This window comes from Penicillium waksmanii (genome assembly GCF_028829765.1).
Source record: "Penicillium waksmanii strain IBT 27052 chromosome Unknown utg000007l:1.0-4314555.0:1.0-4317578.0, whole genome shotgun sequence".
Taxonomy (NCBI): Eukaryota; Fungi; Ascomycota; class Eurotiomycetes; order Eurotiales; family Aspergillaceae; genus Penicillium; species Penicillium waksmanii.
In genome coordinates, this window is record NW_026643253.1 from 3262661 (window position 1) to 3289860 (window position 27200).

The 27200-nt window shown below is 50.9% G+C and overlaps 10 protein-coding genes across 10 annotated transcripts; 4 read left to right on the forward strand and 6 right to left on the reverse strand.

The window, feature by feature from the left end:
* Positions 1–1008: 1008 nt before the first annotated feature.
* N7481_008062 (uncharacterized protein) lies at positions 1009–1369 on the reverse strand (the record flags this gene model as incomplete). The annotated part of the gene is made up of 2 exons (XM_057267281.1): positions 1009–1320; positions 1361–1369. The coding sequence occupies 2 exons, from the start codon at positions 1367–1369 to the stop codon at positions 1009–1011; spliced, it is 321 nt and encodes a 106-aa protein (XP_057121482.1).
* Positions 1370–3154: 1785 nt separating this feature from the next.
* N7481_008063 (uncharacterized protein) lies at positions 3155–3418 on the reverse strand (the record flags this gene model as incomplete). Its single annotated transcript, XM_057267282.1, has 1 exon — positions 3155–3418. One exon carries the CDS (start codon positions 3416–3418, stop codon positions 3155–3157), a length of 264 nt encoding a protein of 87 aa, XP_057121483.1.
* A 901-nt stretch (positions 3419–4319) lies between these two features.
* On the forward strand, positions 4320–6526 carry N7481_008064 (uncharacterized protein; the record flags this gene model as incomplete). The annotated part of the gene is made up of 2 exons (XM_057267283.1): positions 4320–4452; positions 4518–6526. The coding sequence occupies 2 exons, from the start codon at positions 4320–4322 to the stop codon at positions 6524–6526; spliced, it is 2142 nt and encodes a 713-aa protein (XP_057121484.1).
* A 1337-nt stretch (positions 6527–7863) lies between these two features.
* Positions 7864–10610, reverse strand: N7481_008065 (proline--tRNA ligase; the record flags this gene model as incomplete). The annotated part of the gene is made up of 16 exons (XM_057267284.1): positions 7864–7874; positions 7942–8443; positions 8519–8680; positions 8787–8977; positions 9035–9051; positions 9108–9144; positions 9201–9230; positions 9289–9482; positions 9537–9578; positions 9631–9647; positions 9711–9786; positions 9850–9916; positions 9968–9996; positions 10055–10128; positions 10179–10209; positions 10279–10610. The coding sequence occupies 16 exons, from the start codon at positions 10608–10610 to the stop codon at positions 7864–7866; spliced, it is 1812 nt and encodes a 603-aa protein (XP_057121485.1).
* Positions 10611–10850: 240 nt separating this feature from the next.
* On the forward strand, positions 10851–12841 carry N7481_008066 (chaperonin-containing T-complex alpha subunit TCP1; the record flags this gene model as incomplete). The annotated part of the gene is made up of 6 exons (XM_057267285.1): positions 10851–10893; positions 10950–10997; positions 11054–11139; positions 11207–11311; positions 11368–12402; positions 12458–12841. 6 exons carry the CDS (start codon positions 10851–10853, stop codon positions 12839–12841), a joined length of 1701 nt encoding a protein of 566 aa, XP_057121486.1.
* A 183-nt stretch (positions 12842–13024) lies between these two features.
* N7481_008067 (uncharacterized protein) lies at positions 13025–14115 on the reverse strand (the record flags this gene model as incomplete). The annotated part of the gene is given in 3 exon segments (XM_057267286.1): positions 13025–13805; positions 13816–14013; positions 14078–14115. 3 exon segments carry the CDS (start codon positions 14113–14115, stop codon positions 13025–13027), a joined length of 1017 nt encoding a protein of 338 aa, XP_057121487.1.
* A 576-nt stretch (positions 14116–14691) lies between these two features.
* On the reverse strand, positions 14692–16965 carry N7481_008068 (uncharacterized protein; the record flags this gene model as incomplete). The annotated part of the gene is made up of 3 exons (XM_057267287.1): positions 14692–16082; positions 16141–16254; positions 16311–16965. 3 exons carry the CDS (start codon positions 16963–16965, stop codon positions 14692–14694), a joined length of 2160 nt encoding a protein of 719 aa, XP_057121488.1.
* An 859-nt stretch (positions 16966–17824) lies between these two features.
* On the forward strand, positions 17825–23334 carry N7481_008069 (putative rRNA biogenesis protein RRP5; the record flags this gene model as incomplete). The annotated part of the gene is made up of 3 exons (XM_057267288.1): positions 17825–18277; positions 18330–22712; positions 22786–23334. 3 exons carry the CDS (start codon positions 17825–17827, stop codon positions 23332–23334), a joined length of 5385 nt encoding a protein of 1794 aa, XP_057121489.1.
* Positions 23335–23953: 619 nt separating this feature from the next.
* N7481_008070 (uncharacterized protein) lies at positions 23954–25423 on the forward strand (the record flags this gene model as incomplete). The annotated part of the gene is made up of 2 exons (XM_057267289.1): positions 23954–24282; positions 24349–25423. The coding sequence occupies 2 exons, from the start codon at positions 23954–23956 to the stop codon at positions 25421–25423; spliced, it is 1404 nt and encodes a 467-aa protein (XP_057121490.1).
* A 582-nt stretch (positions 25424–26005) lies between these two features.
* On the reverse strand, positions 26006–27193 carry N7481_008071 (urease accessory protein UreD; the record flags this gene model as incomplete). The annotated part of the gene is made up of 1 exon (XM_057267290.1): positions 26006–27193. One exon carries the CDS (start codon positions 27191–27193, stop codon positions 26006–26008), a length of 1188 nt encoding a protein of 395 aa, XP_057121491.1.
* Between the last annotated feature and the right edge of the window lie 7 nt (positions 27194–27200).

A 27200-nucleotide genomic window follows, 5' to 3' on the forward strand; every position in this document is an offset into this window, starting at 1 on the left:
TGGCAGCTCTTGTGGCTAGGGTTTATGGGCCTTCTTTCTGATAAATGGTATAACTCCAGTGGATTGGCACACCGCGAGCAATTACTTGGTCCAATTAGGGAAATCATCGCAAATTTTCAATAAAGTTGACAGGGACATTTGCTGGGAGATAGTATCAGAGGCCTCCTCGTTTTTTCTTGCTTTATGACAGATCGATTTATGGTACTTTGCCATTCTAATGAATCCATTTAGCTAACGTTTCTAAAAGTCCACATTTTTACTCTAACTCCTGAGAGCTCGTGTTGCTATTCGTTCGTCTTGATTTAGTCCATTATTCTCGGAGTGTATTACAATTTCTTTGATTGGATGGTTTATTTCTATCGAACTTTCTGACTGCACCTCCATCTATTCTGACAATCAGTATAATAAAGCCGTTGAGGCGTAGCTCACAACGCCAAATTTCGCGACATTAGAACCTTTCGTTCGTGCTAGTAGCTGAATTAAGGATGTTAGAATAAGACTTAGCAATGCTCCTCTAGAAGTCATGAATTCCTCGTTATTAGCATAATATCAAATCTTGTATTAACACCAATATTGAATATCTCATGACTAGTTGATGGAAGGGAAATGTTGAGTAATCGGTGCCTCGAATATTAGCCAGTTCACGTAACTAGATGATTATGAGAGGTCTCTTTCCCCTTCTGAGTAGCTAGATTGATACCATAAGTATGTCCGTTACTAGTAGTTTTCGGTATAGATACATGCGCATATGACTAGCTATGTACTCAGTGATTGAACTTAATATGGTCGAGTATTTGTTGGATCTCAATGCGAGCATTCCATAGATGCAAGGCGATAGCTGTAGAAGGGACCCCGGGATCAGTAACGTCACCAACGCTGTTGGTTGCGTCGTCGTACTCATTGACACGCATATACATTCCCACAGCAACTATCCCATACACCGGCGTTGGGTTGACAACCCGGGTACCGTGCGTTGCTGAAAGATATTGATTGAGTTGCCGGACACCTTCATTCCAGATCGTGCTTCTTGTTTCCAGCCCCGTTCTCTTGCATTGCACAATCAAAAACTTGTTGGCGCTTTGTTGTCCCGGCGGATACTGGTATGTGTGCAGATCCGAGAACCCCCCTCTGTCCCGTTTGGCTGGTATGACGGTCCTGTGGGCGTGTCACATAACCCTCTTGGACGGGGAATTGCCATGTAAGGATGGTGTTCCAGACACCATACAGGATACACTCGGGTCCAGCCCGAGGAACTCGGTTGATCTCTTGCTGCAGGGCGGGAATTATCGAAATAACTCTGATACTATTGACATCAGTGACCTGGAGTCTTGTAAATTCCTAGATGGAATCATTGACTTACGAAAGCCATGTTGAAAAAGTCTGAAGATCAGCATTGAAACTCGACCCTGCGGATATTTTATATACTTATCGATATCTTATTAACTCGTACTTTTAGCGTTGAGCACTCCTAGTATTCAAACTATGCTTGGGCATATATTCACTGCTCCCTCAATAAGGATGTTCATACAGTGGGCTGTTAAATGAATGAACAATAAGCTAAAAAAATACAAGTACAATGGTCCAGTGAATAAGCACACAAAATACCAGTAAATGAATACAATATGCCGGATTCGTGGGTCAATTGAATGATTGATTCGAAGTGAATAAAAGCAGCATTGTACATAATCACACATGCTACTAGTCATTAGGCTCCAACCTTAAGAAATCCCGCGATTACAGCCTCTTTGATTGGTCCATACTATGGTCTCTAGTTGGCCCCAATAAAACATCACACTTATTGTTCCGCCATATAATGTACCCCTACAATGTACCTAGGTCGGTATAATTATCTAGACCGCCGTAGATTATAGCTCTAACAGATGTAATAGATATCTCGGAAGCAGTGTATTAATGAATTTGTAAGGAATGATGGAAAGTCTGGTATCTTAATAGATCCCTCTGATCAATCTCTGAGTCTGGTTCTGGGCGCCCTCTTCAAAGCGGCGGCACCTGTATAGGAAAGCCCCACCTTGCAGGGGAAATTAGTACGTATAGTGACATGTAGTTGGTATTAGGTTCAAGTTATCTAGCGGACTCATTGCATCCAGCCCAAATTTAAATACTTTACGGAATACTTTATAGCGGTTCTCAGATAACACGGGCAGCTTTTCCATCGTGCACTAGCAATCTAAAATATTCCATAGTAGTATTAGTAATTATTTCTTCTTTGATATGGGGCAATATTGCCAGGCAACAAGTTTGACACAAAAATATACTTAGATTGATTTATATTATTTGAAATGCTTGTACGGATGGACTCCGTACAAGTTCCGAGTTTAAATAAATTTAGTGAGGGGGGTTATGGCATGATGTGGAGTGGTGTGGGGTGGTGTGCCTTGTTAGGGCATCTGCACATCGTACATGGAGTAGCTGGATATGAGTCGCACAAGACACCTGGGAATCAACTAAAATAGAAATGAAGTCTGACGATCATAATTCGTACAGAATGTTTCACAAAGGATTTAGCATCATATTCGTGTGTGGCAGCAAGTCTGGATGAGCACCATTAAAACTTCCTATCACAGTGTATGCCCCGTGATTAAGCAGCAGGGACTCTCCGTACTGTCTCACCATTTTCTTTTTGACATCCGCCGCATTCGAGCTTGAGCTCGAGCTCAAGCTTGAATGGGCTAAAGTACGACGATCGCGGATCCATCGAATCGAAATCTGTATCTGTATCGGAATCGGAATCGGAATCGATCGATCGCAATCTTACAAACTTACAGTGTCACGAAGCTAGATGGTACCTGGTTGTCACCACCACAAAGCAAAATGGCAAAACTGCCAAAGTGGAGGGGGAATATTTGACCTCCTCAATACTTGAACTTGAACTCTCTGCCCGGATCGACATGACCGCACGCACAGAGTTGGTTCGGTTCCATAGGTCATGGGGAAGCTAGTGTTTCGATTTCAACCCCCTGAAGTGTTCGTGCCCACCCAGCCCAGCCCCAGCCCCATCGGGGAACGGCGGAGAGAGCAGTCGAGATCGTGACTGTCCAAGTTTTTGCCAATCTCACACACCCCCAAAGAAGATTGATCTGCGCTTTTCCTTGTTCCTGTCACGTCCCTAGCGGCGCCCCTAGGCGCTCCAAGGCTACGGTATACTCCATCTGGCGTTGCTGGGCTCCGCGCCCTCGGGATATGCCCAACGAACCAAATTTGGCACTCCGTTCGCGGCCTTGTCCGCTAAGAACGAGCTGCCCCACTGTACTGCAGTCGATCTCTTCTCATCACACCAATCAACACTCGTGCGGAAATTGGGAGCCCCATCCCATGCCATTTTCAACCCTAATCCGCCTCGGTCGTCTTCCATTTGGCCTCGTGCTCGGCATTTGATCTCCATCAAAGCGACCTCCATTGGCATTAATACAAACGCCCCCGATACGCACCACTTCCCGCCATGGGCCATTCCACACCAGACGGCCTGGCGGGTCCCAATGGGTCAAATCCTCGTTGTCTGTCATGGATTTCTTGTTATGTGGACCCCTTTTGACTTGGAATTGGGGCCGGATTCTGGCCCGCGGCCTATTATGCAGGCAGGACGTTTACTCCGGAGAAGGTTCTGCTAGCTGCATAAAGTCGACCCAGTTAGGGAGGGGGGAGGGGGCAGCTTGTTTCTTCAACCCCTCGTGTTGCTAGGGACAAATTTATGCGCCGTACTCGTAGAACAGGCCAGCTGCTCGCTGCCCTCGAGTTCGTTTGAGTTTACCCAAGTCAATTGGGTGATAGGCGGCCGTTCATATGTCAAAGCCTACGGCAAATGGAGTACTCTTAATTTCTTAGCGTTCGAACCGTCAGTCCGCATTAGCCTAGCCCCATCTGTGCCCCCCCGGCGATGGATTTATGGAGAATCCCGGGCCATTTCCATTTCCCCTGGATCCAGGCATGCCAAAGGGTGTTGGATCTGCACGCCGACCACTTGACAAGGCAGGTCTCCGCTACTCGTACGGAGTACTCTTTCCTGGTGGCGCGTGCGAATTTTCTCGCCCTTCCTTTTCTTTCTCATCATGTCAACCTACACCAATTGGTACCTTCGAATTTAGTATGAATGCCTTCAAACAAGCTCCAAACTTGCAATGAAATGCGTTGATCGCTCGCTCCTTCACGACGGCCGTCGGTCTAGTCGTTCCACTTCTTCTTAGCTTCAGGACTTTTTCCCCTTCTAAAACATCATTGTCCAGTCGCTTCGCGCGCGCGGCTTAGCTCCAACTACGGGTGACCGCTAGACGCATGATCCCATGTGCTGTACACCTGTCAATATGGTTGCGCTGAAGAAACTTTTCCAACAGTCAGAACCAAATCGGGCGCGCCCATCAAGTGGCCTTGGTCTGGGTGATGCCAGAGCCGATGAACGATACTATGCGGCGGCGCGAGAGCACCCGGAGTCTGGCCGTCTATCTGCCGCTCCCCGTCACCGGGGCTCCCCTCGCCTGGTTTTAAAACTGCACATGCTATAGATGTGTCGCACCATTTTGACCAAATCGACAAACAATTTGAGGATCTACATCACCATATGGGAGATGAGCGGCCGCAATCTGCCCAGTCCGAGCTACCGCCTCCACTCCCAACGACAGTTGGAGTTCCGAGGTATTCCAATTCTCGACATATCGATTTGATGGATGCTCTCTACACAGCCGATCGAAATCAGGCCACAAGTCCCAGTCCAGTTTCACCTCCCACTAGCCCCTACAATGAAGATGTCGCAGAACGGAACATGACCAGGTTTTTGCGTATCCAATATCGGAAAGGGTTTGCGAGCTCTCGGATTTTATCTGCTCTCTACCAGGAGGATGTGGCGGACAGAAATATTGCGAAATATGGAGCTCAATCTCGCTCAACATCTGCATTGAGCTCCCGCTCATCTCCACCTGCGCCGGGTAGACGAGGGCGCGGTTTAAGTCCAATGGGTTCGGATGGCAAGAGACGTGACTCGCGAACCATGAATTTGAAGAAAGGCAGTTGGATGTCAGAAGGGGATCTTCGAACTCGATCTTCTCCTGATCGTGACTCCGGCTCATCGCGTGCATCGCATGCCAGCACTTTAATCCGCCTGCAAAGGTCTGCGCCCACATTGTCCCCGGAGGAGACTGATGCAGCAGAAGAAGAGATTCCCGATGCCGTCCAACGTTTGGGTGTACCTCCTGCTTACAAACAAGGCAAGAGATGGAGCAATACGCCTTTGCCTGATAGTCCCACGCTGCCTTTTCCAATCAGTGATGGCCGCAACAGCAGTAGCGGCGCTAGCACCCCTCCAGCGCTACAAGCACCTACTCCAACAGCCCGCAATTCGTCACTAAACTCCAGATCACTCTCTCCGCCTCCTTCATCGGGGTCTAGTTCAAAGAAGAATGTTCGAGACCTGTCGATCAATACACAACTAGCCGCAAAAGGGCGTCAAAAGATCTCACACCGTGCGATCCAGCCTCCGACCCCTTCCAACTTTGAAATGAAGCGAGCTCCTAGCATTGCAGAAGTCATGAATAGCCCTCTACCGGAACCGACTCCTACTAGTCCGGGGCAATCATCCGAGTCCCCTCGATTCAAGTTTTCCGAAATGATGGACTTTTTCAAGCATGCGTATACGTCTACTCAAGCCATGAGCTCCCATCCAACCTACGAATCCCTCCAGGATGCCATTGTTCGCGAAATCAATTCCCACGATGCGTTCAAAAGTGTCCCGGTCCCTATTGCTGGCCCACCCTTCACACCTTCAGACCAGGACAAGTTTGTTCCTGGTCCCCGTATGGACTTGAACCGCAGTGCTTCAGCCGGACAACTCTCCAAAATAATACGGAAAGGCTCTTTCAAGAAGCACAAGAGGGATTCCGAATCCCGTCAAAGTATCTCAAGTGTCCAATCCAAAGGCTTCCTCCGAACTGCACGTCGGAGACATACCGATGCCCCTCTACCGTCTCCAGAATTGGTGGCCGAGCTTCAGCAATCTCGGGGCACCGACCAACCTAGTGGTGAACAGTTGACCTATATGGATATTCTCCGCGCGAGCAGTGTCAAGTCCACCAATTCCAGACATGGAATGCGCTCTGACTTTGCTGCCAATATCCCTTTCGATCCTTCTACCGCTCCACGCTCTACTCCCGACTCCCGACCTATCACCGCCGGCACAGTATACTGCATGCAGGCACACTCCGACTCCTCCAACTGCAGGGAGAACAGAAGCAGTGGCACTGGCTCCCAGGGGACCTACGAGGAAAGTGATGATGAGATCATTCACCTCCCTAGTGTGGGCACGCCACCCCCTCGCGTACAAATCGAGGGTGTGGACGAGAACAATGTCCGCTATGTGATTGACTCTGCCACGGCCAGCGACGCACACAAGCTGATGAGCTGGCCCCAACGCGTGCGCCGCGCCAATTCCCCCCAGCCCACCTCCTGCGATAACAGCTTATCCCCATTTGCTCGTGCTCGGATGCAGCTCCGGGGAACTCGCTCCGTCGAGACATATTAAGCAGGTGTCTCATACCTGCTTTCTTCATCTGGAAGAATTGAGTCCCTTCTCGCACGATAATTATGCTTTCATGATACCTCCAACCACCAAAAGCCCGCTTGCTTAAACCCTTGAGGGTCTGTTTTCCTAGCGATTCTGAACTTGAAGCGCCTTGTTTCGAAATCACAAACCTTTCTTCTTCTGCTTCCTTCCTTCCTTCACATCTATTTTCCTAATCATCAGCAACCCTCCCTGCTTATCTACATGCCACCATCCAATATCCTGGATCCCGCACTCCTTGCATTTCCTATAACCTCGTCCTACGTGCCCACTAAGACCTTTCTATACCTACAATTCCTCATCCCCTGGCTCGTCGCCCGTTTTTCCTATTTGTCTACTCGGGTGGTCCTGCCTTGTCTTGTTACTGGATCTGCATATTCCAGAGGGCGTTACTGCCGTTTCTTCCTATTTCTGTATTATACCAATTGGATTACCAGTTCACCTGCCGATTTTACTATCAATTGACAACCTATTTCTCCCACCACCATCTCAGGTACTATAACACTAAGCTTATTGACGTACGAGGCGGACCAATAATTCGGGCAAAACGGCATGTAGTTTTCTACTAGTAGTCAAGTCAAGTGGGCGAACTCCCCAGATAAGGCGACGTCACTCAGTGGAATTTGCCGAGAGATTCGGAACAAGACTTGCCGAAATGATGTGCGACTATTGAATCCCGAAGAGGTTCCATTTCTATTTAAATCACGATTTAATGGCTAGCTTCAGCCGCTAGTCGGGAGAAGATCGACAAAGCAATGTTGCTAATTAAGGAGCACGAGCGTATCCATATGCAGGGTCGTCTCCACCTGTTCACCCCTCAAGTCAGGAGCCGAGTCAACGACTCGATAATCACGACAAGATTGCCGATTGGTCGCTCATTTTACGCATTCGACGAGTCCAACTGGCATCACACGCACATTGCGCAGGAAAAAAGAGGCACTACGGAGTACAATGGGCAAAGGTAGCTACGAAAGTATCATGCACTCCTTCATAAGGAGTAGGACGTTGTCTTGGATAACATGGCTCATTCTTCTCATAGGCTCGTGTTGGCTAAATACCTTTCCCCTGCAAATTCCGACTCCACAACGAACCAACTCGCAAGGTGAATTTCAATAAAGGGACCCCGTGTTACCCACGCCAAACATAGGAAACATCTTGCAGATTTTTGCATACTTTTTTCGGTCCCACTTCACTCAAAATACTCCGAACCCTTGAAAGAAAAGCACTATGCAGTTTCGTTCTCTTTACGGAGCACATGCTAGTACCCGAATAGATGATGTAAATAGAATCGGCAATATTTAGTAAGAGCCTGGTTTTTGATGTCAGCGGTTGTTGTTCTGTGAATAAGAGGGAGATGGGGGAATAGGGGGACATACGGCCGAACATGCACCACTTCTGAGCGGAGCGGGTACACTTGGGGTTGATACACTTGGTCTCGGCGGTGATTTCAGCGCCGCCAATGCTTTGGTCAAATGGAATGCACAGACTCTTAGCACCCATGCTAGGGGCCTTGACATCTTCGGGACCAGACAGGGAGATCTCCTCCTGCTTCTTGGCAGTCTCCTTCTTGATCTGGTCCTCACAATCCTCGGCCAGACAGAAAGGCACAACGACCAGGTTCTTGTCGTTGAGAGCAGGGACGATCTCGTCGAACTTCTCGATGACCTTCCGGTGGGTGGTGAATTGCTCGTTCGCACGGTTGTACATATCCTGGTGGATAGTCTCTAGGAGCGCAGGAACGGCAGTACCCAGCTCGGGAATGGGGATAGAGCCCTTGCCCTCCTTGCCAGGAATATCCCGACGAGCGGTACTAACAAAGTGGCCGGCCGACTCTCCAGGGCCGAACTCCAGGCGCAAAGGAACACCCTTCAGCTCCCACTGTTGCAAAAGAAAAGTCAGCAAACAAAATTATAATGCTTGGGGGTATCAATGTGCATATTTGAGATAACGTACGTCAGCAAATTTGAAGCCAGGAGAGTAGCCATCACGTTGATCGTTCTCAACACGGACGCCTGCGGCCTGGAGGATGGCAGCAAGACCCTCGATCTCGGCGTTCAGCTTCTCGCGCTCTTCAGCGGTGGTCTTCGCGGTGAGACCAACGGGAACAATAACGACCTGGTTCGTTGTTAGTCTGGATATTCTAAAGTTCGTCGCCTCAAGGATCTTCCCAGGGGTGTCACGCTGACGACGGTTGAAATTGGCAAATCTTGTTTGAACTTACCTGAGTCTCTGCCACGCGGGGTGGGAGGACCAGTCCCTTGTTGTCGGAGTGGATCATGACCATGACACCAATGGTACGGGTAGACAGACCCCAGGAGTTTTGCCAGACGTACAGAGGAGGCTTCTTCTCCTCGCCCGGCTTGTTGGAGGGGTCCTCGACCTTGATGTCAAACATCTTCGAGAAATTTTGGCCTATAGAATCAATTGGTTAATTTTGTCCTCCAAGTTCCCAGAACAAGTAACGCTTACCCAAGCCGTGAGATGTGCTAGAAGAAATAATGTGTTAGTTGAGAACCCATTGTCAAGAAACAGAAAAGCTTACCCGCCTTGAATACCACGGCCAGTGGCGGGAATGTAACCTAAGTATTCGATTAGCTTATGCATGCTTAGTATCACAAGTATGCTTCAGATGTACCTTCGACAGTTGTGGTGTAGAGACCACCAGCTAAAAGCAAAGAGTGTTAGCAACATTTTCAGTGTACTTTTATATAATATACGCCTACCGAATCTCTCCTTGTCGGTCTTCTGTCCCTTAACAACGGGAACAGCCAGCAGGTGCTCGTAGATATCGGAGTACCAGTCAAGAATTTGAAGCACCTCAGCGCGAGCTGCGTCTTCGCCGAGGTGGGCAGTGTGGCCCTCTTGCCACAAGAACTCTCGAGTGCGGAGGAAGGGGGTAGGGTTCTTAAACTCCCATCTGCAACAAGTTAGAATAAACAAGACAAAATTCAAGGAACAATTTAGTACTTACCGAACCACGGAGTTCCATTGGTTAAGACGGAGGGGAAGATTCCTGGACGAATTAGATATGATTGCGTCGATGACCAGTGGGAAAGCATCCTTACCGGTGGGAACGAATCCACTGACCAAAAGATTAGAATATGAGTCTTCAATAGTGTGCTGATAGATGATAATATGAACGTACCTTGGAATAGTATGGGTACATGACAGTCTCCGAGGTGGGGCGGATAGCAATCTTCTTCTCGAGAGGAGAGTTTCCGCTAGAGGAATAAAGTCAGAATCCTGGAAGAAAAATCGTATGTTTTGGAGGTAGGAATCCATACGCGTGGGTCACCCAGGCGACCTCAGCAGCGAAACCCTCGATGTGGTCCTTCTCACGCTGCAGCACATCTAATGTAATTAGTAAAGCTGCCACAAATCAAGTGTGAAAGAGATACCAACCCTCGGAAACGAAGAGGGGGAAACTCGCGCTGATCTAAAGTTAGTATATCCGTTTCTGATAATGCGAAGGGCTTTCGAAGGACGAACTTCTTGACTCCAATGGACTTGATCTTCACATTGAACCAGTTTTGAATCTCCTCCCAAACAAAGTAAGATGCGGGCTAAAATGTGTGAGCAAGTATCATAGTATATAATAGAACGGCCGCGATACCTTCAGAATGAAGCACCCCGACACATCATAGCTAAAAGGCAAAGTCCAGGTTAGCCACGGCACCGAATAACGATAAGGATTATGGAGAGATTGGACTCACTAGTCCAGCATATCACCCTTGGTGAGTACCTGGTGATACCACTCTGGGAAATCCGACTCCTTCTCCACGTCGATACCGATGAGTTCCTTGCCGCTATCCTTCTTCTTCGCAGCCTTCTTTGGCTCTTGTTTACCCTCCTTGGGCTGCTTGGGCTGCTTAGGTTTGTTGGCCTTATCGGCTTTGTCGGCAGCAAGCTTAGCTAGCTTGGCCGCCTTCTTAGCTGCATTCTTCGACTCGCCCTGGGGGGCATCGGCGGGGTTGGTGCGGTCAGGGAGGGTCTGGGATTCAGCAACGCTGGTGGCAGCGGGGTCGGTAGGGGTCTGGCTAGCCATGTTGAATGAAAACGAGCGCCTGGCTAGGAGAATAAGAGATGCGAGCCACTCTCGAGACTAGAATGGAAGTTCGTAATTCGGAGGGATATGACTCTTTCAAAAAGTGGGATGTTATCTGCGCCGACCCCACACCGCCGGGCAGAACTTTTAGCGGTAACAAACCAAAACCCCCCCCCGTCCCAAGCCCAGCAGAGCTCTGCCATCCCACTTAAAAAGCCCTCGTCTTTTACTACATTCGCCATGGCAGGCATCTTCGAGGCTCCGCGAAACGCGGACACTCTCTGTGAGCCCAAAATCCCCTCTTCCTCGAAGCAGCGAACTAACCTATCTCGCACACAGTCTTGGGCGGACAGAAAATCACCGGTGCCGATGTCCGTGAGCAGAATGGTATGTTGGATAGAACAACCAGTCTGTATCAATTGCTTTAACTAACCCTTCTCCAGTGCTCGCGACCCAGGCTATCTCAAATGTCATCAAGAGCTCTTTCGGTCCCTCGGGCTTGGACAAGATGATGGTGGACGACATAGGGGTATGGAACACGGAAGAACCCCGCAGAGCTTTGGAAAGACTGCTTCTAACAACGTTTGCCATCATAGGATGTGACCGTGACAAACGATGGCGCTACAATTCTCTCGCTACTGGATATTGAGCACCCTGCGGGCAAGATCCTGGTGGACCTGGCCCAGCAACAGGATAAGGAGGTACGGATTCCACACATGTCCTGGGTGATCGAACCTTTCCAACTGACTTCCGCCAGGTCGGTGATGGCACAACTTCGGTTGTCCTGATTGCCTCAGAGCTCCTGCGCCGAGGCAACGAATTGATGAAGAACCGGATACACCCCACCACCATCATCAACGGATACCGTCTCGCGCTTCGGGAAGCCGTGAAGTATATGAACGAGAACGTGACAACGAAAGTGGACAACCTAGGCAGGGACAGCCTGGTCAACATTGCGAAGACCTCTATGTCTAGCAAGATCATTGGAGGCGACTCGGAGTTTTTCTCCAACCTGTGCGTGGACGCCATGCTTCAGGTTAAGTCGACAAACCAAAGGGGAGAGACCAAGTACCCAGTCAAGGCTGTGAACCTTCTCAAGGCTCACGGAAAGAGCGGTACTGAGTCCGTTCTTGTCCAAGGTTACGCCCTGAACTGCACTGTTGCCTCCCAGGCCATGACGACCCGCGTCACCGATGCCAAGATCGCCTGTCTGGATATGAACTTGCAGAAGGAGCGCATGAAGTTGGGCGTGCAAATCACAGTCGAGGACCCCGATCAACTGGAGAAGATCCGTGAGCGCGAAGCCGGTATTGTTCTGGAACGTGTTGATATGATCTTGAAGTCCGGTGCCAACGTTATCCTGACGACCAAGGGTATCGACGATATGGTCCTGAAGAGTTTTGTTGAGAAGGGAGCCATGGCCGTCCGCCGTTGCAAGAAGGAGGATCTTCGCCGCATTGCCAAGGCCTCCGGTGCCACTCTCATCAGCACCCTGTCCGACTTGAACGGAGATGAGAAGTTCGATTCGTCATACCTCGGCCACGCTGAGGAGGTTGTCCAGGAGCGTATTTCGGACGACGAGTGCATTCTGGTCAAGGGCACTAAGGTTCACACATCCGCCTCTATCATCCTCCGTGGCGCCAACGAGTACAGCTTGGACGAGATGGAACGTTCCGTCCACGACACCCTGTGTGCCATCAAGCGCACTCTGGAGAGTGGCAGCATCGTCCCCGGTGGTGGTGCCGTTGAGACTGCCCTTCACATCTACCTCGAGGAGTTCGCCGTCACAGTGGTATGTAATTATGTTCACACTATCTATTGAATACGTCGCTAACACCGTTTTCTAGGGCTCTCGGGAGCAACTCGCCATCGGTGAATTCGCCCAGTCGCTGCTCGTCATTCCCAAGACCCTTGCCGTCAATGCGGCCAAGGACTCATCCGAGCTTGTCGCTCAACTCCGTGTTCGCCACGCCCTGTCACAGCGTGTACAGGATGGTGATGCCAACGAGGAGGAGAAGGCTATCGCCAAGAAGAAGACCTACCGCAACTACGGTCTGGATCTTGCGAAGGGACGCGTTCACGACACTCTCAAGGCCGGTGTTCTAGAGCCCAGCATGAGCAAGATCAAGCAGCTCAAGAGTGCTGTCGAGGCCTGCATTGCTATCATGCGTATTGATACTATCATCAAGCTGGACCCCGAGCAGCCGCAGGATGACGGCCACGGTCACTAAGGTCTTGATGCTTTGACTACGGGGGATTAAAAAAGGCAGTAATATTTGATGTTACATAGAAATGAAAAAGCAGTGGATATTATGACCTTCTGCTGCGGCTGCATATGAACCAGATTTTATCAAATGGATATCCTATAGTAAAAAATGTACGAACATGAATTCCACTTTTAGTAGAGTGGGAGATTACTGGCGCCTTTCAGCCACCATTCGCCGGTATTCCTCCACAATATTCCTCCGCTCGGAAGCCAGCTCTTCTCGTCGTCGTAAACTACCAACAGCATTGGGCACGTTGGCAACGTCGACCTTTGCACCACCGCGTACCTTGAAGATCTCTCGGGGTGCCTTAAGTTCCGGCGGTGCCTGCGCAACCTCGAACGGATTGGCTTTCTTCTCCTTGTCGCGCTTCTTCAGCTTCGCCCATGGGTCGGGGTCATCATCGCCGACATCCCCAGCGTTGCCCGACTTATTCTTCTTCTTGGGCACAGTTCCCTTCTTTCTGGCTTTACCACCCCGTCTCTCCAAGTCCCATTTCTTCATGAGTTCAATCTGCTCTTCCATCTCCTCTTCGCGTTCCTCCCTCTCTTCTTCTTCCTTCTCCCGAATCTTGGCCTCATCCTCACGCCAACCAGCCTGCAATTTTCGTAGATGCTTTTCGTGCTTCGTAATCTTGTGATCGCGGTCCTTGCGCGCACCAGCTTGTGTCTTGGTAATAGCAGCAAGAGGAAGCGCACGGTCAACGCGCGCTGAAAAATCCGAAAGCTTCTCGCCGGGCAGAATCTTCGGAATCATTTGCTTGGCGTCCTTGCCAGCGGCTTCTTTCTGTTCGGACAGCGTTTTGGCGGGCTTTTTGTTCGAGGATCCCTTGTTGTCCGCATCTTCACGCTTCCGCTTCTTATTGTCCGCTTTGCTTTTTCTTTTCTCCCGTCTCGAATCCCGAGGGTGCACGTCGGCCTGTGGTCTTGAACTGCATCAACTGACGAAAAGCTCGGGGAGTGTCGTCCTCCTTGGCGCGCTTGCTGCGGGTATGTTCCAATGACACGGCATTCTTCTTGCTGCCACCTTGTTGCTGCTTTGGTCCCTTTTGTCCTGGCTTTTGGTTGTTCTGGGCCTTGGACTCCGGATTGCGCACGGGGAGTGCCTTTGCGATCACCGAAGGCGGGAGATCGAATTGTCTGGGTTGGGTTTGAAAGTTAGATCATCGGTATTGGGTGAAGTATTTGAGAATGGAAAGCTTACGAGGCATCCTTCTCACGTCTCTTGTGCTTGTGAGGCATGGTGAGTGCTGGGGAGTGTGGAGGGTTGGAGTTGTACTAGGTCGAGCGGAACTTTTTTTTTCCAAACTTATCGGCCAATCGTCTTATCGCAGCACCGTCCGCCCGCCCCGGGGCGCCCTCTCGTCCCTGCTAAGGTAGGCTCATCCAAGGATCGCCCACCTTAGGGCAGGCATAGTGGTAGGACAAATAGAAAGTCTCTATGTCATCTTAATCTCATGGATAGCTCAAGATATTATAATTCCTGTACGTAGCCATACTTCAGCATGATTCACTATTTTTTTACTCGCTGCTAGCTTGGATTCCGAATCAGAAACCAGTTTCCAAAGGTTAGTTACTAACAAAAGCTACTCTTTGGACACATATAGTAGATGAAGATAAATGATAAATTGCAACCCCCGAGAGATGCAGTATAAAGTAAACGGGTATGCTACGCTAATAGAAACAATGCCCCCCCCCCCCCCCCTAAAACGCCATAAAATGCCCTCATAAATGAAAACGCCATACAAACACCTCGCGTATGCAAAACAGGATAATGATAAAAAGAGGGTGGGAGGGAGAAAATGGACTTCGCGGGAATCATTCGTCTTCGTCATCATATGAGTCTTTCGTATCAGCCCAGCCGCATTCCCAGCGCCGGCCCTCAGTCTCGCCGCTAGCTCGAAGCTCGTGAGCCTCGGGTCCTTCGCGCCAGCATCGGGCGCTGTAATCATCGCTCACGGAAATAAGTTCGCCGTCGTTTGTCCACGACACTGCCGTCACTTCCCTGTTGTGCCCTTCAACAAGGGGAGTGCCGGACTGGTAGATAGGGATGGTGTCTTCCAAACGTCCAGCCAAGCCAACTCCGGAGTTGGTACGGCGGAGGCCTGATCGGGTTGTGAACAGCGACGTACGGGTAGGGAGGCCGTCATCCGGGGTTTTGACGGTAGGTTGCAGAAATCGTTCATCTGTTGGAAATAATATGGGACAATGGTCACTGCTGCCAGCTGCCAGCATTTCTGGGCGGTCTCCGGATGCCTTTCGAAGAGCAAGTTTGACATAAAATGAAGAAACTTGGAGGCGAGGGTGGCGGAGCCCGTACAGCGGCCCCAGGCCTTCTTTGTCGGATCCTCCAGACCTTCGTGGTCGATTATTGTTCAAGGAGAGCTCGGGAGCATGTCCAAGCATCAGATGGGATGTCGAGTATGCATAGACCGTACCGTCCCGACAAAGGGTGTAAAGCCGCGAACCTTCACCACTGAAGGCCATGGATGTTAGACCGAATCTGCGGTACTTCATGTGGCTATCAGGCTCTCGTGTGGTAGATAATGGAAGGACAGGTCGGCCACGGCGGTTGTGGTGCGCGGTTCGCAAATCCCATAGCCGAACGCTGGCACTAGCCTCGGATGCGGTGACAAACAGGTTTTCCTGACCAGGAGGAAGGAATGCCAGGGAAGTGACCGTAATGTCTGAGCGGCCAAAGGGGGGAGCGTCATTCCTATCCATGCTCGGTTTTTGGGGGGTGCTATACGCATGAGCTCCATGGATCGTGTTAAGAACGTGGGGATAAGTCATCTTGCGCGGCGTTGTGGAGTTTTCGGTCTCGGTTTCTAGCGAGCACCTCACTTGTAGAGAAGGACGTTCAAAGCCTTTGCATCGGAGGTCCCAAATATTGACGTTTCCATCCCGACTGCAAGTTGCAAGGACTTTGTTGTTGGAAGCTGGTTGGAATTGGATCCGCTTCACAGATGATACATGGTTCGATAAACAGTGGACAGGTCGTTGTGTGGTCATGTCAATGACCAAAGAAGTCTGGTCCCCAGAGGCCGTGGCAAGCAATAGATCGTCCGAAGAAAATTCGAGATCCATTATGGAGTTCATGTGCGGTCGAAATCCGAGATATGCGCTGGAGAACCCTCGCTCGTCGTCCTTGGAAGAATCCAGCAGTCGAATACCGCCTTCTTCATCGCCGACTGCTACTAGGGAATTGGCTATAGTGGAGTGTTAGAAATCCCAATTGGCCAGAAACATCATAACAAAGTGACATACTATTGCAAGAGGCACTGCAGAATGGAAGAGCCATAGAGCCTTCGGAGGCTTGACTGGCGCATGAGTGGCGGTCCTCGGGTCGCGAGTGGAAATCAGATGTAACATCTTGCCAGCCTGGAGAAGATTGTTAGATGAAAAATCCAATATTATCCCTGGAACAAGAAACTAACCAGCCCCAGCAGTCGAGCGAAGAGTGGTGCGGTTCGCCCGAGAACCCTGCACGGTGCGCATAAACAACGAACCGGACGTCTGCAAAGCCCTGGATCTACTTATTGGAGATACTGGTCGCCGTTTGGGAGTGATTGCAGGCGTTCTATCAACGTAGCGGCCTCTAACAGTTGCGGGATCGATATCTCGGATGGTAGTCCGCTGCTCCACTTCCTCGCCCATCGGAGATCGCACACGGACTTTTTTCAATGGTGAAGATTGAATCGGAGAGGCAGCCGAGGAAAATGAGTGCTTCCGTTTCCTACTCGGAGTGCGCATAAAATCCTCTGGCAAGCCATCGTAGGCGTTCCTAGTACTTCCCGGTTTAGACGATCTCGTAAATGCGGGACCGAGTCGGTTGACAGCTGGCGAGTTGAGGGCTCTCAGGGCCTGGCGGTTCGTTCTGACGGGGCTACCATTGCTTCCACTATTCAACAAGGAGCGAGGGGTGAAGAACCGACGAAAGGACCGAGGTGTGACTGTGGGCGGTTTTCTCTGTCGTCGCCCACCGCCGGCTTCGGATGCGATAGAAGGCGGGGAGGATGGGATTTCCTGGGAGGAGGGAGGGAAAATGGGCTCTGATCGGGGCGGTTCACGAAGACCAGCAACCAAATCCATGATGTGCACACGACAGAGGGAAGGAGAGGGAACCTCCGTGGTGGATTAGCATGGAGAAAAGATTTGTCCCATCTTACCCCCTTGGGAAGCGGGTCGTGTTGCGCGCAGACGTGACTTGGACGCGCGAGCGCGGCGTGGGGCGTGGTTCGGGCATTTTGGTGTTCAGGCACCCAGGCTTGACCTGATTTAGAAATGGGCGATTATTTCTACCTATTTTCGAGAGAGAGAAAAGTAAAGGAAGGAAAGGATAAGATAAATTTTTGTGAATTAGAAAGGAAAGGATTTCTTATAGATTGAAGAGTTTATGGGGGAGCGAACATACTAACCCTGTACAAAGAAATACTAGTAGTAAGCCCCAGGCTATTAAAAATGAAAATAAATATTTATGGAGGGCAACTGGCAGCTTGAACCTTGGAATGAATACCCTAGTAGATACCACAATCTCAGGATTTCAATGTGTGAGTACTGGCAATCTTCAAGTTCAAGTTGGAACTAAGTGTATAGTACTACTACTAGTAGAGAAATATACATCACTCCATCGGAAAGATCCAAAACTACCCTAACCACCTAAGGTTGGAAATATTCCAGGTCTCCAACCATACGGAAGATCTTCTAAAATCTCATTTAAAGCCTATTATATAACTTACTACTAGTACTATCCTATACACATTGGAAGTATCTATCGCTCCTGCTTATTCTTGTAGTTCAATTACAGGTAAACAATGATGACTAACCTCAAAGAAGGCGGTCAATCTCAAATAGATTAGGCGGTGGATAATTCTGCCATGCATCGGACTGATTTTTTTTTGTTCGGGAATTCTAGATTTCAACCGTGCTCTCTACGGTTTTACTACCAACAATGGCGCCAATCAAGCGCAAGGGGAATGCCCCCGAAGAAACGGCTACCCGTCAGCCGCAAAAGCGCGCCAAGGTCGGAGCTGAAGATCGCAAGAATGAGCAGAAGCCCAAGGATACCACCGCAGCCCCGAAAGCTTCGGAGCTTTCTGTTCTCCGCGACGACGAGCCATCATTCCCTCGTGGTGGTGGCAGCGTTCTGACCCCGCTGGAGCGCAAGCAAATTCAGATTCAAGCCCACAAGGATGTTCTATTCGAACAGAAGGGCCCCAAAAAGCCAACTCGCGAATTCGACGATAACGACGACGATGAGGAAGAGGATGTCGACATGGAAGACGCCGATGCCGCGACAAGCAAGAAGTCGCGCAAGAAGAAGACCAAGGGAAAGAAGTCTGGAGATAAAGAAAAGAAATCGGAAGAGAAGGACGGTGTTCGCATTGAGCCTCTAACCTATAAGGTATGGTAAATTGAAGGATGCCTCACGAAGCACCTGGCTAAAACCTCTATAGCGCATTGTTCCCGGTTCCATGATTCTCGGTCAAGTCTCAAGCATCAATGCCCACGATATCGGTCTCTCCCTGCCCAACAACCTTGTCGGTTACGTGCCTCTCACCTCTGTGTCCAAGGGACTTGAAAATCGGATTGAGAAGATGCTCAACGAAGAGGAGGATGATGATGATGACTCGGAGGAAATCTCCTTCGATCTCAAGGACCATTTCTATATCGGTCAATACCTGCGAGCATACGTCGTTTCCACAGGTGCTGAAGCCACTGAGGCCGGCGGTCGCAACAAGAAGCACATCGAATTGTCGATTGACCCCAGACAGGCCAACTCCGGACTCTCCAAGTCCGATTTGGTCAAGGAGACCGCTATCCAAGCCTCCGTTATCAGTGTTGAAGACCATGGTTTGGTGATGGACCTCGGCATTGAGGGCTCAGACGTACGTGGTTTCATGTCCTCCAAGGAGATTGACTCCCACGTTACATACTCCAACATCAAGGAGGGCTCAGTATTCCTGTGTCTTGTCACCGGCCAAAATGCCAGTGGTAATGTCATCAAGCTTTCAGCCAACCTTGAACACTCTCTTAAGAAGTCACACTTCCTCGCCGCCGCTCCTACCATCAATTCTTATCTCCCCGGTGTTGCTGCAGAGATTCTCCTGACCGAGGTTACTGCCAATGGCATGATGGGAAAGATCATGGGCATGCTTGATACCACCGTCGACCTAGTCCAATCTGGTGTGATTGATGGAAAACTCGACTTGGAGCGCAAATTCAAGATCGGCGCCAAGATCAAGGGTCGCATTGTCTCAACTTTCCCCTCCGCCGAACCTTTCAAGATTGGCTTCTCCTTGCTGGACCACGTTCTTAAGCTCTCTACTGATACGCACGGCCCTGGCTCTTCTGAGGATGCCCCTGCCATTTCTGCCATTATTCCAGAGACCACGGTAGTGAAGGTTGACCCTGGTATGGGTATCTACGTCGAGATGGGCGAGACCAAGAAAATTGGTTTCGTGCATATCTCAAGGCTGTCAGATGGCAAGGTTGAGTCCATCTCAGATGATTCTGGTCCCTTCAAGGTCGGATCTACCCACGAAGCCCGCATTGTCGGATACAACAAGATCGATAATCTCTATCTCCTCTCCTACGAGCAATCTGTGATCGAGCAGCCCTTTATCCGCCTTGAGGATGTCACGGTCGGTGCCATCGTCAAGGGCAAGGTCGAGAAGCTCCTGGTTGGAGCTACCGGTATGGATGGCTTGATTGTTAGCCTGGCAGATGGCATCACCGGTCTTGTTCCATCTATGCACTTTGCCGATTCCAAGCTCCAGTTCCCCGAGAAGAAGTTCCGCGAGGGACTGAAGATTTCCGCCCGGATCCTGTCCGTCAACCTGGAGAAGCGTCAGATCCGTTTGACCCTGAAGAAGAGCTTGCTGAACAGCGAGTCCGCAGTCTGGAAAGACTACAAGGGTATTTTGGGAGGTGCCCAGTCTCCTGGAACTATCGTCAGTCTGCAGAGCCACGGCGCTGTTGTTCAGTTCTACGGCGATGTTCGCGGTTTCCTTCCCGTGTCTGAGATGAGTGAGGCTTATATCAAGGACCCGGCCCAGCATTTCCGCCTCGGACAGGTCGTCAATGTCCACGCTTTGAGCGTCGACGCTTCCCAGGGCAGACTTGCTGTTTCCTGCAAGGATCCCTCGACATTCACTGAGAAGTATCGCAAGGCTTTCGAGGACATCCACCCTGGGCTGCTTGTCAGCGGAACTGTCTTCGAGAAGTCTAACGATGACCTTCTTCTCAAGCTGGACGAGTCCGGCCTGGTGGCCCGTCTCGATGTCCAGCACATCATTGATGGATCCTCATCCAAGCAAAACTCCACTCTCAGCAAAATCCGTGTCGGCCAAAAGCTGAACGACCTCTTGGTTCTCGACATCCAACGTGCGCATCGTCTCATCCGAGTTTCTAGCCGTGTCACTCTGAAGAAGGCTGTGAAGCAGAAAATTATTCCCACTAAGTTTGAGGATGTGCAAGAGGGCAGCGCTGTTACTGGTTTCATCCGTAACATCACCCCCGATGGTTTGTTCGTTGAGTTCCTCGGTGGCCTCACTGGTCTCCTTCCCAAGCGTCTTATCGAAGAGGCAAACCTGTCTCAGCCTCAGTTCGGCGTGTCCAAGGGACAGGTCATTTCAGTCACAGTCAACTCGGTTGATATGGACTTGCAGCGCTTCATCCTGAGCCAGAAGGACTCCGAGGCCACCGGTCCCAAGGAGAAGAAGGAGAAGACTCTTAACCAGACCGATTATCCCGTTGCCAACGCCATCGATGAGAATATCAAGTCCATGTCTGACTTCACATTCGGTCGCGTTGTCCAGTGCAAGGTCGTTTCTATCAAGTCCACCCAAGTCAATGTGCAGCTGGCGGATAACATCCAAGGACGAATTGATGTGTCTGAGATCTTCGATAAGTGGGAAGACGTCAAGGACCGAAAGCAGCCCCTGCGGTTCTTCAAGGCCAAACAGGTCATCTCTGCTAGAATCCTTGGTATCCACGATGCCCGCAGCCACAAGTTCTTGCCCATTTCCCACCGCAGCGGCAAGTACCCCGTGTACGAGCTGTCTCTGAAGCCTAGCTTCCTCAAGGCTGCAAACCCCGCCCCATTGAACCTCGAGCAGGTCCAGATTGGATCATCTTGGATGGGTTTCGTCAACAACATTGCCGACGACTGCATCTGGGTCAACCTCTCTCCCAGCGTGCGCGGTCGTCTGCGCTTCATGGATGCTTCGGATGATCTGTCTCTTCTTACCGACGTGGAGAAGAACTTCCCCATTGGATCTGCCTTGAAGGTCCAGGTCACTGCGGTCAATGCCGACAAGGGTCACCTGGATCTGTCTGCCAAGCAGGGCTTCGATAAGCTCTCGTTCGGCGATGTCGCTCCTGGCATGATCCTTCCCGGCCGTGTCACCAAGATCACCGAAAAGCAGATCATCATGCAGCTCGGCGAGGCCCTCGTTGCAGCAGTCAACCTTATCGACATGGCTGATGACTACTCAAAGGCCAACCCAACTCTGTACCGCAAGAACGAGGTTCTCCGTGCCTACGTTGTCGCTGTTGATAAGGCTAACAAGAAGATCCACCTGTCTCTCCGGCCCTCTAAGGTTCTGAGTTCCTCGCTGCCTGTGCAGGACCGTGAGATCACTTCCCTCAAGGATCTCAAGCCCAACGATGTCGTCCGCGGTTTCGTCAAGCGCGTTGCCGACGCTGGCCTATTCGTGTCTGTCGGCCACGATGTGACTGCATACGTCCGTGTTTCCGACCTGTCCGACTCATATCTCAAGGAGTGGAAGGATTCTTTCCAGCAGGACCAGCTCGTCAAGGGCCGAGTCACCATGGTTGATGCGGCTCAAAACAAGCTGCAGATCAGTCTGAAGGACTCCATCCTTGACCCCAACTACAAGGCCCCCGTCAAGCTGCAGGACCTTAAGGTTGGTGAGATTGTGACTGGTAAGATCCGTAAGGTTGAGGAGTTTGGTGCCTTCATTGTCATTGACAAGTCTGCCAACGTCAGCGGTCTCTGCCACCGCAGCGAGATGGCCGATAAGCGCATCGAGGATGCTCGCAAACTTTACGACGAGGGCGATGCTGTCAAGGCCAAGATCATCAAGATCGATCAAGCCTCAAAGAAGATCTCCTTCTCTCTCAAGGCTTCTCACTTCCAGGATGAGCAAGATGAGAGCGAGGATGAGGAGCTCAGCGAGGGCATTGGTGGTGTTGAGCTGGAGGGTGACAGTGACGAGGATGATGTCTCTATGGGAGGCGTCGATGTTGAGGAAGGTAGCGACGAGGAGGAGGACGAGGAGGAAGAAGAGGACAGTGATGACGAGGATGAGTCCACCAAGCCTTCCAAGGTTGGCGGTCTTGGTGCCGGTGGCTTCGACTGGAGTGGCAATGTCCAGGCCAAGGATGCGGCCGCCGACGTGGACAGTGATGACGAGGGCTCCAAGAAGAAAAAGAAGAAGAGCCGCAAGCCCGAGATTCAGGTTGACCGCACTGGCGAGCTTGATGCTAACGGACCTCAAACCGTCGCCGACTACGAGCGTCTTCTCATGGGTGAGCCCGACTCTTCGCTGCTGTGGCTGCAATACATGGCGTTCCAACTGGAGCTGGGCGAAGTCGAAAAGGCCCGCACTGTGGCTGAGCGTGCTCTGCGCACCATTTCCATGAACCAGGACTCTGAGAAGCTGAACATTTGGATCGCCTTGCTGAACTTGGAGAACACCTACGGCAACGACGATACTCTTGAGGAAGTGTTCAACCGTGCGTGCCAGTACCAGGAACCGCAAGTCATTTACGACAAGATGGCCAGCATTTATATCAGCTCCGGCAAGAACGAGGTATGTTATAATTCTAACCTTCTCTTCTATTTCCTCCGATGAAAGTATTTTTTTTCTAACTATTTGACTACAGAAAGCGGATGACCTTTTCCGAACTGCTATGAAGAAGAAGATCTCGAACCAATCCCCATCCTTCTTCCTGAACTACGCCAGCTTCCTGTTTGACACTCTGGCCAACGCCGATCGTGGTCGCGGACTACTTTCGCGTGCGCTGCAGTCCCTCCCGACGCACACACACATCGAGACCACCTCCAAGTTTGGACAACTGGAATTCCGGTCGGCCAATGGTGACATTGAGCGGGGTCGCACAGTCTTTGAGGGACTTCTCTCTTCATTCCCCAAGCGCATGGACCTGTGGAACGTCCTGCTGGATTTGGAGATCAAGAACGGCGATGCGGACCAAGTGCGCCGTCTGTTCGAGCGTGTGCTCGGCCTTTCGCACAAAAAGGGATCTGTCAGCGTAGACGCTAGCAAGAAGCTGAAGCCCAAGCAGGCGAAGTTCCTGTTTAAGAAGTGGCTCGCTTTTGAGGAGAAGCTTGTCGCGGAGGGCGGGGACGAGAAGATGGTGGAGGAGACCAAGGCGCGGGCAGCGGCCTATGTCAAGTCTCTGCAGGAGGAGTAGATTGTTTTCATGTTACTATTTTATTTTTTCTCTTGATCATGTGTTAACCAACGGAAGAACAAAAGCAACGGGTCCATGATGATAGTGATCGATCCGTGGGTGTTTGGGACCATTGCATTCGTTGTATATAAAGCGCTATCGAATTGATCTGCGGATATTTCCTATTTTACTAGTACTCACCAAAATTTGACAAATTAAATTTAAATAACCTTCAAGTCGGAATACAGTCCTGGTCGGCTCTGCCTACCTAGACCCCCCTCTAAACAGAGTTTCTGCAGGCCTCGCCAACATCTGCCGCATCCCTCAGCATAAGACGCAATGGGGCCTCCCGTTGGCCGACGCCCATTAGAGCCCCCCCCCGGCTGACCCAAACCAATCACCGACCGCGTCTCTGCAACATGGCTACCTCTGCTGGACGCTGATTGACTCTTCTTCCGTGAAGGAAAGGCAGGGAAAGTAATCCGATATGTTTTCGTCTGTTTAACATGAGAGCAATAGAGGGCGAGACTGACAGCGAGAGAGTAGTGGTTAATATACTCCCACTCCCCCCTGCAGCTCAGGGTCTCTCTGTCTCTCTCCACTTCCTTCAACTTTCCCTCTCAACCACCCCCGCCCAATAATGGGGGTCTCATATGGACCGCAGTCCATGCAGACCGGAGATTCATCTGAATATCTCCTCAGCCTTCCTTTCGAAGCATATACCGACTCTCCAATTCATGAAGATGATACCGACAAAGTCGATGGGGTTCCCCGCGATCAACAGGGTCCCGATCAAGTGGGGCCGTCAACATGGCGCAAGCTGACGAGTTGGATGTCTTTCCGCAAGAATCATCTGCATTCCCTGCCCTTGTTATCAGACAACCCGCCCTTCAAGAAAAAGTCGAAGTCACATCGCTCATACTGCTGGCGCTTGTGTTTGCGCACTCTGCTCGTCTTCTTCGTAATGCTGTAAGTAAATCGCCGAACCAAGCTCCAATCCATGTAATCGCCGGGCTAATCCTTTCAAAAACATAGCGGTGTCATTCAATTCATCTCCCTAGCTTTTGGCATTGCTCTATCGTTCTTCCCAGACGAATATGACCGTGCCGCGAGTATCTGGAAGCATGGCGGCGCCGATCACATCGAGAGTGACGCCTCGCACTGGCCAACCGATCGCTCGCGCGAGATCATTGCTGTCAACTGTCATTCGCACAATGACTACTGGCGCAAGATCCCGCTCTTCTCCGCGCTACAGGCTGGCTGTGTAGGTGTCGAGGCGGACGTCTGGCTCTTCGATGAAGAGCTATACGTCGGTCATACCACGTCTTCTCTATCCTCGCGCCGAACTCTACGCTCCTTGTACATTGACCCGCTGGTCGAGATTCTCAATCAGAAGAATCCTGTCACGCCGTTCCGTCGTATCCTCGACACCCCTGTCCGTGGTGTTTTCGATGCAGACCCCAATCAATCGGTCGTTCTTCTGATCGACTTCAAAACGGACGGCGCGGCGACGTGGCCTGCCGTTGCTGAGGAACTTGCTCCGCTCCGGGATCGAGGGTATCTGACTTACTTCAATGGGCATGAGATTATCCCGGGGCCCGTCACTGTCGTTGGAACGGGGAATGCACCTTTCAATCTTGTCACGGCTAACTCCACCCATCGAGATATCTTCTTCGACGCTCCACTCGAAAAGCTCGTTGACGAGGACAATCACGTCGAAGATCCCCTTAAAGATTCATCTGCCCCGACTGAAGGCTCATCACCTGGCTCTGGACAAGGCCACACCGGCATGCCTGACACGCTCCGCCCGAATACATTCAATTTGACGAATAGCTACTACGCCTCCGTCTCGTTCAAGAAGGCCGTCGGGTTCCCTTGGCCTTTCCATTTCACGCAGCGCCAGATGGACATTATTCGGGACCAGGTACGGGTTGCGCATCGGCATGGCTTGAAAGTGCGATACTGGTCGATTCCGAGCTGGCCGGTCAGTTTGCGGAATCATATTTGGAGAATCCTTGTCCAGGAGGGCGTGGATATTCTCAATGTGGATGATTTGGTTACGGCTACCAGGGGTGACTGGAAGATTCCGATCTTCGATTGGTGGATTTGAGATATACCCAGTTATGGATTGATATGAGTGATGATGTCTATGTTGGTCGTTTTTTTATGGCGTTGTGGGCGGTTGGGTTGGCCTTTGCTTTTGCCTTTTATTGACATTTGAGATACCTTTTACTTCGTGCGATAGATTTCATGGCTTTTACGACTAGCACAGATAAAACACAATTTTTTTTGAAAGATGGTGCTTGAATCAATGTCATTTCTGCAGTCAGGCTGTCCTTTTTTTTGGTGACTGTCATGTTATGATGCAGTATGCTAAAGTCCCAATATTGTTTCGTTGTTGCAGAGCCCTGCGGGGGGGGATTGCTTCCGAACGACCAATTACATGCAATACGCTGAAAATGTTATAAATAAATAAAGAATACAAAATATCAAAGTGGGAAACTGGAGTTCCAGAAGGTAGACAAGGCCCTAAGGCCCAGTGGGTATCATCAAGATTCAGATGTGCTGAGTGCACTTTGAAGATGCAAGGTTGACTGGACGAGTTGAAGGACCAGCCGAAAGCGGCGGAAAGGAAGAGCGAGGACAAGTTGAGATTCCAAAGGGAAGGTATATTGGCGAATGCATCGAGTATTTATAGGCAAAAGAGGGCCTCTTCGCCGAATTCTCGCACAATACTGCCCTCTTCACGGAGGAGACCGCCAAGCCAATGCTTAGCCGTCTCAAAGTCCTTGGCGCCGAACTTCACAAGTACAAAGCCAGCGCGAACACGAGCTGCCGTCCAGGTGACATCGCCCCTGGCGGTGGCCGAATCCTCGGGTGCAGAAGACGTCGCTGATGATGACCAATTCCGGCTGCCGATGCGCGGCTGTGATGTGAATTGTTCGATGAGGAAGGAGCCCAGCTTGTCGAAGACTGGACCTGACAGGATAAGAGTACCCACGACACCGTGTGGTCTCGTTCTTTCTTGGATGATGTTCAATGGTAGCAGACCAGCCTGCGCCTGCGGTGGGACATCGCCACCGTCAGGTTGAGGATTTAATCCGTGGCTTGAGTCTTCATTATCATCGTCCGATTCATCCGTGGCGAGCTCATCTTCCTGTTCATCATCCAAGATGACAGAGTCACGAAGAAGAAGCCGGCTCTTCCCCGTCTTTTCGTCAGCAGCCCAGACTTCATTCCGACCTTTCCAGAAGCGGAAGTTCCAGTTCTCACCACGCGAGGTCCGGCCCTGCGTGACCCAATCCAAAACACAGAGACTGCTACGCTGCTCACCTCGAGCCGCAGCGTCAACCGTGAATGTTTGCACTTGGGCGTAGCGACTATTTTGGTAAGGAACGGAGGGATCTGGCAGGTAGCAGAGAGCGGACTGGCGGCCAATTCGGACGTCGAGTGATTGTTGACTCATATCAGAGAGATGGTCGTTGGCGGGCATCTTCTTACGGTGACCTTTGATCACTCTGACGCCGTTGTCTTCGGTCTTGAAGATTTTGGTGCTTCCTTGTGGCGTCGTTACTACCATTCGTGTCTTGGGTTCGAGCTTGATGGAGACCTCGATGTGGTCTCCGGGGAGCAGACCGCCGCCATAGGTGAGGAGATAGAGATGAACTGGTCTTGACGGGCATGAATCGGAAAGTGCGGCGGGATCAGGCGTGGGGACGAAGCCCGGTGCGCGCGGTACAAGCTTCAATGGGTATTTGTAGGTGAGAGTGGTGAGAGTGGGATTATTCGGTGGGAGGAGAGAGAGAACGACAGTGCCCTGCCCCGGCTTCGCAATTGAAGACTCGAAGGGCGAGCGGATGGGCATTGCTGGTTGTCGCATGGTGGCG